We start from the raw sequence: 16046 nt of genomic DNA on the forward strand, positions 1-16046 counted from the left end.
TAAAATGAGCACAAACAGCAAACGAGCCCCAGGGGAGAAGAGCACAGCACCCACTGCCACCCTGGCTCACCATCCCCACCAGGCATGCATCCCATTGTGCAGCCCCTGTGACCTTCCAGCAGCATTTGGCTTCACTCTTGCAGAAATGCAATTTTTTTGCAAACCCGAGGAGCATTTCCTATCCCCAAGGAGGAAAGGATCAGCTCCAATGGGAAGCTCCTGGGAGTGAACAGCACCGGGTGCTGCTGGAACACCACAATAGGGAGTGGCATTTTGCACCAAAAATGGGGGGGGGGGAAAGCAAAAATACGCAATTAGCATCATTTTCCAGCTCCTCACTGGCAAGGCAGCTGGGTTAGGTGAGAGCCCTGTTCCAGGATGCCATTGCAACGGTATTTAGGGGAGCATGGGGGTGAGCTGGGGCAGATGCATGGCTGCCATGGAGGAGGAAAAAGCAAAAATCAAAGTTAAGCAAGAATTAAAGTTAAAGAAAAAAATAAAGGAGATATTAAAGTTGAAGCAAAAATTCAATCGGAAGCAAAAACTAAAATTGAACCAAAAATGAAATTCGAAGCAAAGATTAAAGTTGAAGCAAAAATTAAATTCAAAGCAAAAATTAAAGCAAAGCTTAAAGTTGAAGCAAAAGTTAAAGCAAAATTGGACCCAGCCCAGGCTCAGCAAGGACGGTGTGAAGGGTGCCCAGAAGGCAGCCACACAGCCCCGCGCCACCACTAACCCGTTTTCTCCACGATTCAAGAGGAGAATAATAGTAATAATAAAAATATCATTGATTTCAGGGGTAATTAAAAAAGCTCTTTATGCCTCAAATGCAAAGGTGGTGGTAAAATCAGAGAGATGTGTAAGTAAGACCTGGGAAGCGGAGCAGGGCAGGGAGGTGAAGTGAGACAGAAAAAAGACCCCCCAGTTATGGAGGCAAGGATGGAAAGTGGTGGAGAGGAGGAGATGCAGTGCAGGAGAGATAATCAGAAAGCAAAAAAAAAAAAAAAAAGGTGAAAAACAATCAAAAGAAGGCAAAATATAAAGCAGATGCTGAGGAGGGATAAGAGGCGGCCGGCAGAGTGGGGCCATGTGCTGGACTGGATGGATAATTGGATTTTGGTTCGTCTTGGGGGCGATAAGATATTCCCTGTGTAGTTTTTTATTCCTATATGAAGTATATTTTAATACAAGATTTGAATATGGCTGGGGTAGTGCATCCCACTGGAAAAAATATGGAAAAAAACATTTCCCCCCAGTTTATGCATTTGCTTGGAGGTTTTTTGGGGCAGAACGCGGCTCTTCCTGCTCTCAGCGGCTTTGGTCTTGTTCGCAGCTGTTTGGGGTGAGCAGGAGCAGTGCAAAGCCCTGAGAGCAAAGAGAGGGGCTGCTGCAAATCCCGAGGGGACCATCACAGCCATGCAATGCGGTGGGGGCACCCCGTGTCCCTGCGGCCGAGCGGAACGGGCAGGCACCGGCCCCTGGCGAGGGGACGCGAAGCAGAAGGAGGCCAAACTCAAACCCACATGGCTTGTTTGATGCCGGAGATGGGAGCGATAGAGCAGGGCAGGCAGACCTGGTCTCTTAACCCAGGTGGCCCCGGACGGCCCTTATCGCGACGGCATCAAAGCCCCAGGGCCCAGGTCGCCCTGGCACAGCCCAGCCGTGAGCACCCAAAATGCTGGCACCGAGCACAGTGAGCCCTGGCACGGCTTCTTGGTGTGACCTTGCTTGAGGGGCCAGGGAATACGGGCTCTGGCCGTGCAAGTCATTAGGGTCAGCGGAGAGAGTTTTAATTGCTTATTAGGGTTGGGGCCCTGTTGGGGCCGCTGCTGTACCCCCATCGGGCTGCTGTGTGGGAAATGCTGCTGAATATTTATTTATTCATTTATTTATTTGTTTATTTCCACAAAGCTGGGGCAGGGGGAAGGTTGTATGCGGCTTGTTGCCAACCATCATCCCCCAATAATCCCGTGGGAACGCTGGCAATCTGCTCCCATGTGCACACACTCCAGGGCGAAGCATCCTGCAAACTGTGGGTGATGGGGGTGCTCTGCAAAGCCCCTGGCAGGGGGCATGCTCACGTTCACACATGCATACACGCACTTGCACGTGCACGCATGCACAGGCTTGCCCACACATGGCCAGGCATGCATACACTTGCACATGCACAGCCCCACGCTCCTGCTTGCACATGCATGCAAGTGCATGCACATGCATGGACGCACATGCATGTGCATACAAGTGCATGCACATGCATGGACGCACATGCATGGACACGCATGCACACACTTGTACGTATATGGACGCATGCTCACACTTGCGCTTGCATGCACATATGCTTGCACACGCATGCACGTGCAGGTGCACACGCATATCTTGGGGCAGGGTAACCGGGGAGGGCACGAGAAACGCCACTTGCAGGAGCACCCGGTGGGGGCTGGGGTGGGTGCAGCCGGATGTCGGGGCACACACACGTGGCCCCCCTAGTCGCGACACTCTGGGTGCCCTATCGTGGCTTTGCGGTGGCCCCAGCCTCCTGCGTGTGCCGCACGGTACACAGCCCGCGCACTCTGCGGTGCACGCCCCTACGCTGCACGCCCGGTGCACGCCCGGCGCACACACCCTGCTCGTTGCACGTCCCGCCCCGGTGCACGCTCGCTGCAAAGCACGCCCCTCCCCCCGGCACATTCCCTCCCAGTGCACGCCCGGTGCACGCCCCTCCCGTTGCACGTCCCCCCCAGTTGCACCACTCCGTTGCCCCTCCCTCCTGCTGCACGCCCCCTGCAAAGCACGACCCCCGGCCCGTGACCTTTCCCCCTCGGTGCACGCCCCCCCGGTAGCCCGCCCTCTGCACGCGCCTCCGCCCCTCCCTCCGGTGCGGCGGGGAGGAGGCGTGGGTTAGAGCGGGGGCGTGGCTTGGGCGGTACAGAGGCGGGCTTGGATGGGGGCGTGGCTGACATCAGAGGCGTGGTTTGGCGTTACGGAGGCGGAGTCTGGGCGGTAGTATGGGCGTGGCTTAGAACGAGGGCGTGGCTTAGGACGGGGCGGGGCGGCCGGTGGCGCTCGCGCTGCGGCCCGGCTGCGGCAGCGGAGCGAGGCCTGGCCCGGCCCGGCCCGGTCCGGTTCCGCCAGGTTCTATCCGGTTCCGCCCAGTTCTGTCCGGCCTGGTGTCTCCTCAGTGTTCCCGCTATGGCGCTGCTGCGGGCGGCCGCGCTTCCCGCTGAGCAGTCTCCGGCCTGGCAGCCCACCCATGTCCAGGTGACGGTGGTGCGGGCCCGCGGGCTGCGGTGCAAGGGCGGCGGCAAGCCGGGCACCAGCGACGCCTACACCATCATCCAGCTGGGCCGCGAGAAGTACAGCACCTCGGTGGCCGAGAAGAGCACCGGCAACCCCGAATGGCGGGAGGAGTGCGCCTTCGAGCTGCCCCCCGAGCTGGGTGCCCCGGCGGGCCTGGCCCGCGGTGGCCTGGTACTCACCGTCATGCACCGGGCCCTGGTGGGCATGGACCGCTTCCTGGGCCAGGCCCTGGTGCCCCTGGAGCCTGCCCTGCAGCAGGGCCGCGCGCCCGAGGAGCGGTGAGTGGGTCCTGCTGGGCATTGCCTGGCACCCATGGGAGCAGGGCAGGGGAGGCCTCCGGGGTGGGCGTCACAGGGGCCCTGTGTGCCCCAGGGTTGGGCATCACACATCCATGTGAGCCCCAGGAAAGGCATCGCAGTGGATGGGGCATCATGGGGTCCCTGCGTGCCCCAGGGTTGGGCTTCACAGAGTCCCTGTGTGCCCTGGGATGGGCATCATGGCTCCATGTGAGCCCCAGGAAGGGCATCACAGTGCATGGGGTGTCATGCAGCCTCTCTGTGCCCCAAGGTGGGTGTCACGGAGTCCCTGCATGCCATAGGAAGGGCATTGCAGGAGACAGGGTGTGGTGAGGTCTGTGCATGTCCCAGGAAAGGGCTTTGTGGGATGTAGGGTGTCACGGGGTCCCTGCATGCCCCAAGAACGGTGTTGCTGGGGACAGGGAATTGTGGCAACTACTCGTGCCCCAGGAAGGGCACTGCAGGAGGTAGGGTCCATGCATACCTGGGAAGGGCGTTGTGGGAGGTAAGGCATCACAGGATCCATGGACACCTTAGGGAGGATGTTGCAGGGAGCAGGGTGTCGCGAGGTCCAGGTGTGCTCCAGGGAGGGCTTTGCAGGAGGTTGTGCACTATCACGGGGGCTGTGTGTGCACTCAGAAAGGTGTCACGGGAGACAGGGAATCATGGGATCTGTGAGTGCCCTGGGAAAGGTGTCACAGAGGATGGGGTGCAGGTATGACCCAGGAAGGGTATTGCACGATACAGGATATCACAGGAAGGACATCGTGGAGGGCAGGATGTCACAGGTGTTCCAGGAAGGGTGTTGTGGATGATGAGCTGTCTTAGGGTCCCACTTTCCCCCCCTGGAAGGGAGTCATGCAGGGCAAGGCATCACAGGATCCTTCCTCCCCCTGGGCAGGGGGTCCCCGGGGACAGAATGTTGCGAGGTTCCTCTGCATCCCGGGAGAGTCCCCCTGGGATCTGTCACTCCTGGGAGGCAGTGGCACAGATGTAAGTGGTCATTTGTCCTTCTGATGGCTGCGGTGGCCCCACCAGCTCGGTGGGACTGTCTGTGTGACCTGGTTTGTTGTGGTGCTGCTGCAGGAGGGTCCCCCAGTTTGGGGGACCGAACACCAGCCCTGTGTTGTCTCCAGCATAGATCCCTGCCCATGTGGGAATTGCTGTTCTTCCTTCTTTCTCCAGAAGGATTTAAAACAATAATAATGTTTTCTAGCCTTTGCCAAACAGAGAAACATAGGAATGCAGATGAAATTCCTTTAGGGAAGAAATTTTTTGAGTTTTGCTCCATGCTGACCTGGCCAGGCTGCTGCATGCCTCTGGGAGCATCCCCATTGCTCACTGGCTCCCAGGACCCCAGGAATTCGGCTGGCTTGCTGCCTGAAGCTGCAGACTTGGAGAGAAGCCTCCCTCACCCTCCTACCCAGGGCATGGCTGGGGAGGCGGTGGAGGGAGCACCAGGGCTTGGCAGATGGCGCAGCCTTGCTCCTGGGGAGCAGGATTAGCGTGAAAAGGGGCTGGAAAAACTTTTCCTGTGGAGAAATGCGGTTCATTTGCATCTGCAGCCCGTTGAGACTGCAGCTTGCCCTAAAATGGGAGCATGGGCACAGAGGAAGAGTGACTAACCCCAGAGTTGGTGTCTGAGTGTTTCCCCCCCAGCGTTTATTTTGCTTTTATTAGTGCTGCCTGGAGAATGGGCGGTGTTGGAGTAGCTGGATCTGAATTCTTCAGGCCTAATTCAAACCAGCATCGTGCACAGACTTCAGAGCGAGCATGCCGATCCATGGCCTTTCGGGTGCTCTGAGAGAGATGTGTTGTTTTGGCACAGGAGCATGTGAAATAACTTTCCATCCTCTTCGTGGTTTGGGTAGTGAGCCCTGCGCTGGGAGCCAGGGCAAGCCATGCTCCTGTTAGCAGAAGTTTACAAAGATGTGCAAAGCAGGGGGTCCTGTGACAGTCCAGCAAAGGTTTCAGGAGGCTGAACTCACGGTCTTGTCTCAAAGGTCTCAGTCTCAGGGGCTGTTAATCCCATGGGTGCAATGTCCAGCGTGGCTGGACTCCGTGCTGCCTGTCATGGCCACCAGTCACCCCCGCGGAACTGTTACTGCAGCCCTAGGAGGGGATCTGGGCTGCAAGGCAGGAGATCCCCATGCTTCTTGCTGTCTGCCTCCCTCCCTTCCTGTAGCTTTGCTTGCATAGAGAAAATTAACTTCCCCTTGCACTGCTGAGGATTGCAAGAGCTTTTAAGGCTCTTTATCTTCGCCCATGGCCCCTGATGATGGAAGTGAGCACAGAAAACATGACAGAGAGCTCGCACCCTGAGCATCTCCATTTGCTCGAACCCCTGAGCTGGAAGGTGTCTCGAGGGTGGGTGGCAGGTCAGCAGTGTGGAAAGGGCTGCGCTTTTTTTTTTTTTTTGAGGGAAGTCCCAAGTGCTGGAGCTTGTCCAGCCAGGTAGGAGAAGAGTTGGGGGAAGCCCTGGGCGTCTGACTGTGGGCCATGTAAGCTTCCAACCAGCTTCTAATGTCTGGTTCAGTCCCACTGTAAGCAACCTTGTTTAGGAGGAAATTTTAGTCTCAGATTAAAAAATAGCAGAACAAACACACAGAGGCTCCCCCCGCTCTAGGGTTGCACTGCAGAGCACACCCATGCCTGTGCAGTGGAGATAACCCATGAGCGAGGGACGTATGACTTGAGTCTCCACCATACGCTGATTTTAGGACCCCATCTACAGTACTTGTTTCTGGGCATGAAACTGCTGCCAGTTGGAATGGGACCTGGCTTAAAAAAAGGCTTTAATTGTCAGCGTGTTGACCTTGCTCTCATTTTCCTGCTGATTTTTGTTGGACGGAAACTTTACCAGTGATGATTTTTATACTTGTTTTCAGCTCAATGGAAAATGTTCCGTCAAACTTGGACTCTTCTTCAGGAATGAGCCATGAGCCGGTGTCTGGGGGTGTTTATGAGCTGCCTTGTTGAGCTGAATGTCTCAGTCATTTCAGTGTTTTGCCTGGGAGAAAATCAACTCTTGGAGTTACACAAGAGCAGCCTGAGAGCTCTCGTGGCCTTTTCAGGCATCCCAAGGCTTGTCCCACGCGTAGCTAGCTCCAAGGCTTGGGATTGGCAAGCAAAGCAACAGTGCTAGCCATCATTTCTCCCTTTCTACTTGAGCTGTGTAGTGCTTTTATTTTTCACCTATGCCTTTTGCTGCCCTGCTGAGCCTGATGTGCATCTCTGGATGCAGTACCTTTCTGTATCAGAAAAACCCTGTGCTGCGGCCCTGCCCGGGCAGGATGCTCCTGGTCCTCACCTTTCCCTCCCATGACCTGGTCCCCGCAACTGTCTGTCCTGCCTTGTTTTTTGGGACCCCAAGGCCCAGCGCTGTCTGCAGGATGAGACCATGCAGTAAAGTGCTTGCATACTGGCATGGTGACCATCACTATGGCTGACTAGCAGTCTGGTGGTGGGTCCTTGAGCGCTGTCAGCTCAGCACAGGCACTCAGGGAGATACGGTTGTTTGGTGGGGTAGTCGGTGCCTCTGAAACAAGGGCTCAGCCTAGCAGAAGAGGGTTTTTTTTCCTGTACTTACAAGGCAGCTATCGCTTCTGCTTCCTGACATCCAGGAAATGCTGTTGCAGTCCCCTGTGGGGACTCATCCTGCCCTCCCTGTGGACCAGGGAGCATTACCTCCGCATCCGCCCCCATCAACAGAGCATCTGGGAAGGGTGGAAATGCCTCCAGCTGCAGCCAGACAAGAGCTTCAATCCAACACCCATCAGGCTGTGTTTTCCCCTTGGCCAATGTTGTAGCATCCCTTATGTGGGTGGCGTGGTGGGAGCTCAGCATTGCAGGGGACAGAAGGTGCACAGTAACGCCTGCATGATTGGACCTTGGACCCAAAAGGGCCTTGAGTTTGCTCCGTGGGCTGTGAGGCTGGTGGTGTGGAGGGACAGTGGGCATCCAAGGTTTCCTGGGCTGGGTAGAGAAAAACCCTAACTGTCATTACTCCCTTTCCTCCCCCTTTGAAATACCGTATTTGTTTGGCTTCTTTCTCTAGGACCTCACAGGCCCTTGCAAATAGGAAAGGTTAAAGCCGTGAGCTTCCCAGGGTGAAGCTCTGCTGACTTGTGTAAATGCTGGGCTGCCAGAGCTCTGGAGAGCAAAATTCAGGGCTTTGCATGACTGGGATCCTGTGGGTAAGAGGGCAGTAAGTGTAGCAAAGGAGTTGTAATTCCTGGCTCTGGTGTTCTCCTGCAGTGACTTGCAGTTGCTTGCTGGCTGCTGCCTTGGACAGGGAGCAATGGCAGCGAGTGGCCTTTGGTGTCTGCAACAGGGAACTTGTCTTGTGGAGTTGTTACCTGTGCAAAATTAGCTCAGCTCCAAATTCCCCAGAGTCCTCCCTGCTGCAGTCCCCTTTCCTCATTCCTGTCCCTCCTCAGCTGTGGAGCAGCTGGTTGCTTGGAGGGGTTTGGGCAGCGGCAATAAGATGCTGTCCTTGCTGTCCATCAGCAAAGAAGCTACTTGGGGTACAAAACCTTTCCTCTGGGTGCTGAACTTTTCTAGCTGAAAAAACTTTTCTTGAGGCCACTGGGGGCTTCTCTTCTCCATGTCTTGATGGAGCTCAGTTCTGGGGCAAGGCTTGGTGGAAAAGGGATGGGGATTTCCTTGGGCTTGGGGGGAAGATGTCACGGAGGAGGAGCTCATCAGCCCCTCACTGCCTGTGGCTTCGTGACTTGGCATGAGGAGGGAGAAGCAGCATGGCTGGGGGAAGGAACGGGCTGAGATGTAGGCGGCTCAAGAGGATGTTGCTCTGAATTTGCTTTGGCCCCAGGGTGATTGAGAAGCCCTCCGGAAGGTCACATCATTGTGCAATGATGCATGCTGCCCATTTGTTCAGCAGCAAAGGGGTGCTGGGACCTTGGAGGGGTGAGAAGCACCCTCAGGGCCAAGGGACAGTCCTCCAATCCCTGCCAGGGCTCCCTCACTGTCTGTTGGTCCTTCCTGAGCGAAGCCCCGTGCCAGGCACTTTTCCCTTCCCCTTTCTGGTTGTACCCATCATGTCCCCTCCTTGCTGTGGCGAGAGCAGGTGGGTCACATGCTTTCTGCAGCATTGTCATTGTGTTTCCCCTGGGTGCAGACCTGCTTTCATCTCCTCCGCCAGCCCCTCTGAACCGCTGTCAGCACGTGGCATGCTTGTGGCCATTGCCCTCCCTTGTTAAATTAAAATCAGTGGAGATCATTAGCAGCAGAACACGTGCTGTGGCCTGTGGGCTCTTGGCTGTGGCATCTCGGATGCGGCGGTTTGTGCTCATTGCCATTCCCACCACGGCCTTGGCTCCTGGCTGCATCTCCTAGGGGAGATACTCACACCCAGGGTCAGAGCTCACTTTCTGCTCCCTGTCAGGCAAGAGCCGAGGTCATGTCGCTGCAGCGTGTCCTCTGCACTTCTGTCCTTAAGCCTAGGAGAGGAAGAGACCTTGCAGCAGGGTGGACAGGAAATAGCTGCTCTGTGACAGTTTGGGGATGGAAAAATTTAATACAAGGGCAAACAGAGCCCTCATCTCCAGGGGCTGTGATCAGAGGTGCCCAGCGAGGCTGGTGAAGGTCTTCAGGGTGGCCTAGACAGTAGTGAGCTCCTTGGACGCCCTGGGCTATGATGAAATCCTTGTTTGGGGGCTGGAAAGGCAGCTCTGAGCGGTTGTTGTGTTGTTGTGTCTTGGCCAAGCCAGGAAACGCCCTGCTGTGTTGAAACACTACCAAGCTTGGAGGGGAGAGGGTTAGTCCTGCCAAAAATCAGGTCAAAATGCTCTCTGCGCTGCTGGAGGCAAGGCTGGACTGGAGGCAGCCAGGTCTTGGGATAGGCTCCTTGGTGGCCAGCTTGCCCCAGGCAAATGTTTGCCCCTAGCTGGGAGCCCAGGGGAGAGTGCCAAGGCACTGCAGTGCAATGCTGCTGTTTACGAAATGGTAGCAGGGCTTAATTCTGCTCCTACCTGCCCAGTTACCTCCATTTCCACCTAGTTGCCAATGCTGATTTAAGGGGTTTAAGGCCTTTGCTTTGTTCTGCTCCAGGTAGGCTTGGCTTTTGTTGCTTTTTAAAAGATATTGGAGCAGTTGATCCCAGCTTTGCAAGTTTGGCATGTTGGGTTTGGGCTGTCAGTGGCTGAGAGTGCTGGCCCATCACCTTCCATCATCTTAAAAAGCTGCAGATTCAGGCTTCATATTCTGCTTCACGCTAATCTTCAGAGCCCTAACTGCCTCCAGCTGCCTTTTTTCTCTTAGCAGCTGCAGAAAAACCCGCAGCCAGCTCAGAAAATGCCTCAAACCTGTTGGTACAAAGATCTAGATGTGGGTGGAGCTGGTGCTATTGCATGTGCCAAGTTCAGCTAGTGCTCACACTGTGCTTCAGGAGCCTCACCACCTTGGTTCATCTTTTCAAGGTTATTCCTTCCCTTCCCTACAGAATCTGGCCTAATATTTCTTGCCAGTCCTTCCTCTTTGGTGACCAGGAAGGCTGAGTGGGCTCTGCTCCTCAGCCTCCAACGGGCTGTGTCATCATACTGGGCTCAGCTGGGTGGCTCAAAGGCAACATCTGCAGCAAGAGAGGAGTTTTTTTGGGATGGTCTTCATAGTTCTTGGGAGGGATCTGCTTAGTTGTAGCATTGCCCCAGAGGAGAGCGTCTGTGGGTGCTGTAAGCTGCTTGCCAGCAGCATGGTCCCTTGGAGCGATGTGTCACAACTCAGGGGTCTGCTGGAGACACCTCTTCTTTGTCACTGTCACTAGAGGGAGAGCATCTATTGGGGTCGAGAGCATGTCCGCACTGTGGCTGCTGCCAGGGCAGAGTCTCAGCTGGGTTATTCTTGCAGGTCCACTGTAGCTGGCTCATGAATGCACTTATGTAGGTGTCTGCATGAAGGGAAAAGATGGGAAAATGGGCTCCTTGACCCCAGTAACCCTGTGGGCTCCAGGTGCTCTGGCATCGTCCCGCCTGTTGAAATCTTGCTTGGGTCTGCTCTGTTGCAGGCATGCTGGTGTGGGTGGCTGCCTCAGCACGGCTGCTGAGCAGGGCTTTCTTGATGAGAGGAGTCCAGGAAAGACCTTGCATCCTTTCCACACATGGTCTGTCAGGTGAAAATGGCTTTTAAACCATTGCTGCCACCTCTCTCTCTGACCCAGGGCCTGTCGGAGCCTGTGCTTGTCAAAGGTGTGCAAATAACTGCCATGGGAATTCACTTGCTTTATCAGAAGCTTGGTCTGGGACACAGGGTTTGGCTTTCCAGCAGGACGGCCTTTCCAGCCCAGGCTGGGGGTTTGGGAGCCCCATCCCCGGAACAGCATCCTGTGGCCTCCCCAGCTCTGCATTTCCAGCACGTGGGTCTCCTCACTGGCAAGTCCACTGAGGATAAAGGTGTGAGATTCATCCCTTTTTCTCTCCCCCGTGCCGCCCCCCCCCCTTTTTTTTGTGTGTGTGTGTGTGACTCATGCCCGAGAGCAGGTTGCAGCATCTGTTAATGTGGTGAATGAACGATCAATGTGTGAGCTGTTGCCAAAATGGGTGTAGCTGGTATTTTAAGCTGCGTGGAGCCCTTGGGGTTGATTTCCCCTTTGGAGGACAAGCCTGCTTTCCCAAGCCTTGCATTGCCTCTAGGTATTAGGTTCTCCGTGCAAGCCCTGCCGAAGATGCTCTTTCCCAGCTGGAAGTGGAAGAGGATTTACAGCAAAAACATGTTTCTCCTGCCCATCCTATGCACGTTAAGTTGTGCATTAAGTAGCTCCCTGGAAGCAAGTGCACCAGGGGAACCTGCGGAGCAGCTCCTTGGTGTCTGTTGTGCTTTGCAATCCTGCAAAGTCAGCTTGGGGCTTGGTTTTTTTTTAACTTTTCTTGGTTTCTTGTGCATTGGGTCAGCAGATCACTAGCACTGCCTCCTCTCCCATCCTTGCACGGAGGCCTCATCCCCTAGTCTTGCTGTGCCTGGGCATTGCTGGCCTTTGCAGTTCAGGTCATTCAGTGACCACAAATGTGGTTTATTGGCTTGTTCACAACTCATAGGATGCAAAGCTTGGACGCTCTGGAGTGTAAGCAGATAAATATAGCTGAAGAGATCACTTTCCATCTCCTGCTATTGCTATCCCCATTCATAAATGTTTCATGCTCCATTTTACAGCTCTTTAAATCTTCCCTCCTTTCCTCTTCCTACCCGACCATCCTGTGCTAGAATTGGGAAGACCTCTGATCTTCTTAGCCTAAATTGATTTGCAATGAAGTTATTTGCTCTTGTTGTCATGCCAGCGCTGTCCTGGTGGCTGATAGCTCTTTTCCATCCCTGTTGTCTACCCTGCTCCTAAAACTGTCCTCCTCCATGCCATCACACCCCCCTGCTTGCATCTGCCAGCTGGCACAGAGGCCATTGGGGCAGATTTGGGGGCAGTGGGGTGGCTGGGCAGCCATCCTCTGTCTCCTCTGGGTACAGGGTCAAGAAAAGTGCCTGTCGGGGGGGCTCCCCAGGTCTGGGCCACCCCAGTCCCCTCCATAGCCAAGGGGAGGTGCCAGGTGCCAGGGTCTTGTGGGGTACAGGTCCATCTGGGATGCAGGAGTGAGGATGCTTGGGACCCTGTTGGGATGGACCTTGTGCATGGAGGTGCTGCCGGATACATGCCTGGAGCAGCAGCTCCCTAGCACAGCCTGGGTGTTGCAGCAGGCTTGCCAGTGAATTCTGGACACGAGCAGGGCTGTTTTTTTCCCCAGTTTTCATCATGCTTTGCAGGTTTGCAGACAGTTCCCTGCCGTCGAGTCCCACTGGAGTGACAACATCTCTGTTCCTGGCCGGCGAGTTGTAGGACGAGCCCTTCAGCAGGGCAAGGATACGGTAGAGCATGGACGGCTTCTCTGTCCTGGGGCAAGTGTGAGTCAGTGGTGGGATTTTCTCATGTGGGTTCCCGGTTGTTCTGTGCTCCATTGGCTGTGGTAATCCATCACTTGGAGCACCAGCACCATGCCCGTAGCTACATTCTCTTGTGCCCCTCACCGCACACAGCTCCTGCTCTTAGTTTCTGACATCCCATTTAGCCAGCATCCTCTTGAGCAGCTGAGTGGTCATGTCAAAGCTGGAACCCATTAGAGGAGCAGGGTTGAGTTGCTTTGTTAGCAGTGAGCTGAATTATCTAACGAGCTGTGGGGGGTTGGTTTGTTCGAGTTTGGTTTTGAGCACTTTGCAGAGGAACGTTTGGAGAGATGAACTTCTTCCCACCTCAGCCGCTTGAGCCCTTTCTTCCCCATCACAGGGAAATCAGCATGGGTTTATTTTCCATCTGTGCTTTTAGCAGCTAACAGGGATCACCTTACAAAATAGGCCATCCAAAACCAACACAGAAATGAACCTACGCTGCAGAAAAGCTTCCCAGTGCTGGCGGGGGAAGCTGAGTCAAAAACACGAAGCCAGACAAAAAGCACAAAATTCCCCAGGGTTGGGTTGTTTTCCACCCTATGCTTCCTTTCTTGGGTAGGTGAGCTTCCTCCTGGCCCGATGCGACGCGCGTGTTTCTGCAGGGCTGCTTCAGCTCTTGTCTCACTGCGATGCCTCTTTGCTGTCGGTGCTGTGCCCATCAAGAAGGGGTCGTGCCAGGAGGAGCGGTGCCCCTTCTGCCAATACTTGTGCTTCCCTTGGATTGCCTTTTCTTTGCTCTGTCCCTCTCTGTCACTGTAAGGGCCCAAACAGTCTTTAATTAAAGATTTGGGGCTCTTGTAATCCAGGCTGACCTTGTTGCAGGGATGAATCAGCAGTAAATAACAGGCTGGTGCAGTCGGGGAAGAGGCTTTGGCTCTGCATTGGGCTGTCTCTTCCTCCATACTGCAGCTCAGGTGGCTGAGTTGTGCAGGGCAGGAGGAGCATTTCTGCTCAATTTGAGGTGAACCTCGACCACCCTGACAACACTGAGTGGTTTTGGGAAGCTTTTGGGAAACACCTGATGGCTGAAGCACTCTAGGAATGCTCTTAGAAACGCTCCAGCTGTGCACCCTTCCCCATATGCATCCGTGAACGCTGCAAGTTGCTGAGGGACTTGGCTACCCAAGAAAACTCTCTTGAACTCACTGCTAGTAAAGTGCTGGGACCAGTCTGAGAATGAAACTGGAGAGCCATTGCTGAAGGTACGCAGGGTGCATTGGACAGGTCTATTGAGGCAAGGTAGGTCCAGCTGAGCTGGAGGGTGGATGGGGATCTCTTGGACATGCCAGTCGGACCCACAGGAGAGCAAAGGTGGTCCTCCTTGGAAGGACCCACATCTTCCCTGAAAGTAGGGCAGGATGGTGCCCTGATGGTGCGTGTGGCATCTGTAAGAGCTGTGTTGTCTGCGCTGCCCTGCTCACCTGATCTCGTCTCATCCTGGTGTCACTGGGCTTCCTCCCCTGTGTGATGTTGCATGCGACTGTAGTAATCCTGAACCAGTGAAATGAGCTTGGGTCACCCCAGGGCTTTCAGATGCCAACCTGCCAAGCTGCTGATGGGTTGGGGGCTTCAGGTTTGGGCTTGGTTTTATGCTGAAGGAGTTGCTTGATGAGGAGGGAGATGTGGGAGGGACAAGGTGACAGAAAGCCTCAGATCATGGTCAGCTTTGCCTTTCTGTTAAGGGTTGGCTCTGTGTCCTCCTGGTCATCCCAGATGTCTTTCCATCTTGGGACGTGCTTGGGCAGCCCACGCAGAGCAGGTGCCTCTTAAGCCCAAATGAGTTTTCTCATTGATGAGAGGGAAATACTGCCCAAGCATTTTCCCCCTGTAGCTTGGATACCCAACACAAGGTTTCTAGAAATGGGGGCTCCCTGTGCCCCCCACAAACAGTCATGTGCAGCCCAATGGAGGACAAAGAGCAGAGGAAGGGGGATGGTGTGAACCAGGTGCTGACCCCGAGCAAATCCATCCTGTTAGCACCCTCTGTGGGGTCATTTTGCCTCCTTAACAAGCAGCTCCTATGCTCTTGTTTCCATGCCAGAGTGTTTTTTCCCTTTGCTCAGCACTAGCTGGCTTTCTGGTATGGGATGCTGTTGGAGGATGAGGGAAAGCATGTGTTTTTATGGGGCCTGGAGATACAGCAGCGCCTTGTGTTCTGCTCTCCGTGCCTCCCTTGCTGCTCCAATTGATCCCAGCAACAGCAAATGTAAAAATAAATGCCGTGCGCTTTCTGCCTTTCCTCCCAAACCTGCCTTTTGGCAGCCGAGCTGCGTGGCTTGCCGTTCTTGACTCTCAGTGGAGGCGAGTGGGAGGAGAGAGGAGCCTTGGCACAGGGAAGGGTTTTGCTGAAACTGTCTGGAAGCAGTTTGGATGTGCTGATTCAACACGGTGACCTAAATGAGTGTGCACAGCCATGTAAGGGGGGCTGGGGAGCCCTCTGTCATATATCAGTGCTTGTGAGCAGTGTTACAGCAGTGGGATGTGAGCTTGCAAACCCCCAGAGCATGTCTCACTTCCCAGGAGCTGCCCAAGAGCTCACAGAGGACTCCAGCTGCTTCCCCTTTCTGGGGTGTCTGTGGGGAGTTTTCTGTTTGAGGTTTCCTCTTCTGTCCCTGTGTGCAGGGGTGGCTTGCTGCTTCCTTCCCCCTGCAGAGATCCCCAGGGCGCCTGCCTGCCCCTTCCCTGCTGCAGCGTATTCTAGGGTGATGCTGGGAGAAGCCCTCTGCCTTTGGGGGGACATGTGCCCAGCATGGTGCAGACAGACGTGCTGGACCCATGGGGCGTCCGAGGGAAGAATATAGTTTTTTTTAGAAAAAGCTAATTGCCTGAGCTTGCAGCACGTGTCTTCAAGCTGGCTCAGGCTGCATTCCCTGGACATGTCACGTTGGAGATGTCTCTGAGGAAGCTTGGCTCTCCATGTGGCCAGGGCTGAGGTGTCTCAGCAGAAGCATCACCTTCAGGGAAGGTGAGTGGGTAGCTGCCAGGTGGAAAGCAGCGGTTCTCCATGGGGCAGAAGGGCATTGATATGGGATCAGCAGGCTGGGAAGCAGCAGGTTTCATCCTCTGCTCCGTGTTCAGGGGGAGACCTGTTTCCAGTTGTAGGGAATGAGGAAAGGAGCGCAGACTCGGGCACCAATCATGTCTCTTGAGCTGGGAGCAATCCTGCTCCCGATCACCACCAGCTCTGGCAGCCTGTTTAATTTAAGTTTTTTTTAACTAGCAAAGCCTGTGTCAGACTGTGACCCCTCCAAACCTTGCTAAGAACAGCACCCGAGGAGCAGGTTGCCAGAGGTGGGTGGCTTGTCCTGGATGTCCTGTGTAGCGAGGAGCTGGACCCAAGCTGGTGGCACCTTGCTCAAGAGAGGCCTCCAAAACGCCTCAAAAAGGTGGGTCCTTGCAGTCCTGGATCCCCAGTGCTGGACATGCTTGGCTGGCTTCCTCAATCTCACAATGGTCCTCAGTGCCAGCACCTCTTCCACAGTCTGATTAAAATAACCCAGTTAAATTCAG

The 16046-nt window shown here is 54.9% G+C and overlaps 1 protein-coding gene across 5 annotated transcripts in view; it reads left to right on the forward strand.

Moving 5' to 3' along the window:
• The first annotated feature begins 3027 nt into the window (after positions 1–3027).
• RAB11FIP5 (RAB11 family interacting protein 5) overlaps positions 3028–16046 on the forward strand; it is a 43094-nt gene continuing 30075 nt past the window's right edge. The window contains exon 1 of one of the 5 annotated variants that reach the window (XM_056344691.1): positions 3028–3575. In XM_056344691.1, the coding sequence (XP_056200666.1) occupies positions 3190–3575 (386 nt within the window). In that variant the 5' untranslated portion in view covers positions 3028–3189. Of the gene's footprint in view, positions 3576–15272; positions 15502–16046 lie in introns of those variants that run through there. The other 4 variants (XM_056344707.1, XM_056344720.1, XM_056344716.1 and 1 more) reach the window with 4 other exon arrangements.

The sequence above is a fragment of the Falco biarmicus genome, chromosome 1, assembly GCF_023638135.1.
Source record: "Falco biarmicus isolate bFalBia1 chromosome 1, bFalBia1.pri, whole genome shotgun sequence".
In the NCBI taxonomy this organism is placed as follows: domain Eukaryota; kingdom Metazoa; phylum Chordata; class Aves; order Falconiformes; family Falconidae; genus Falco; species Falco biarmicus.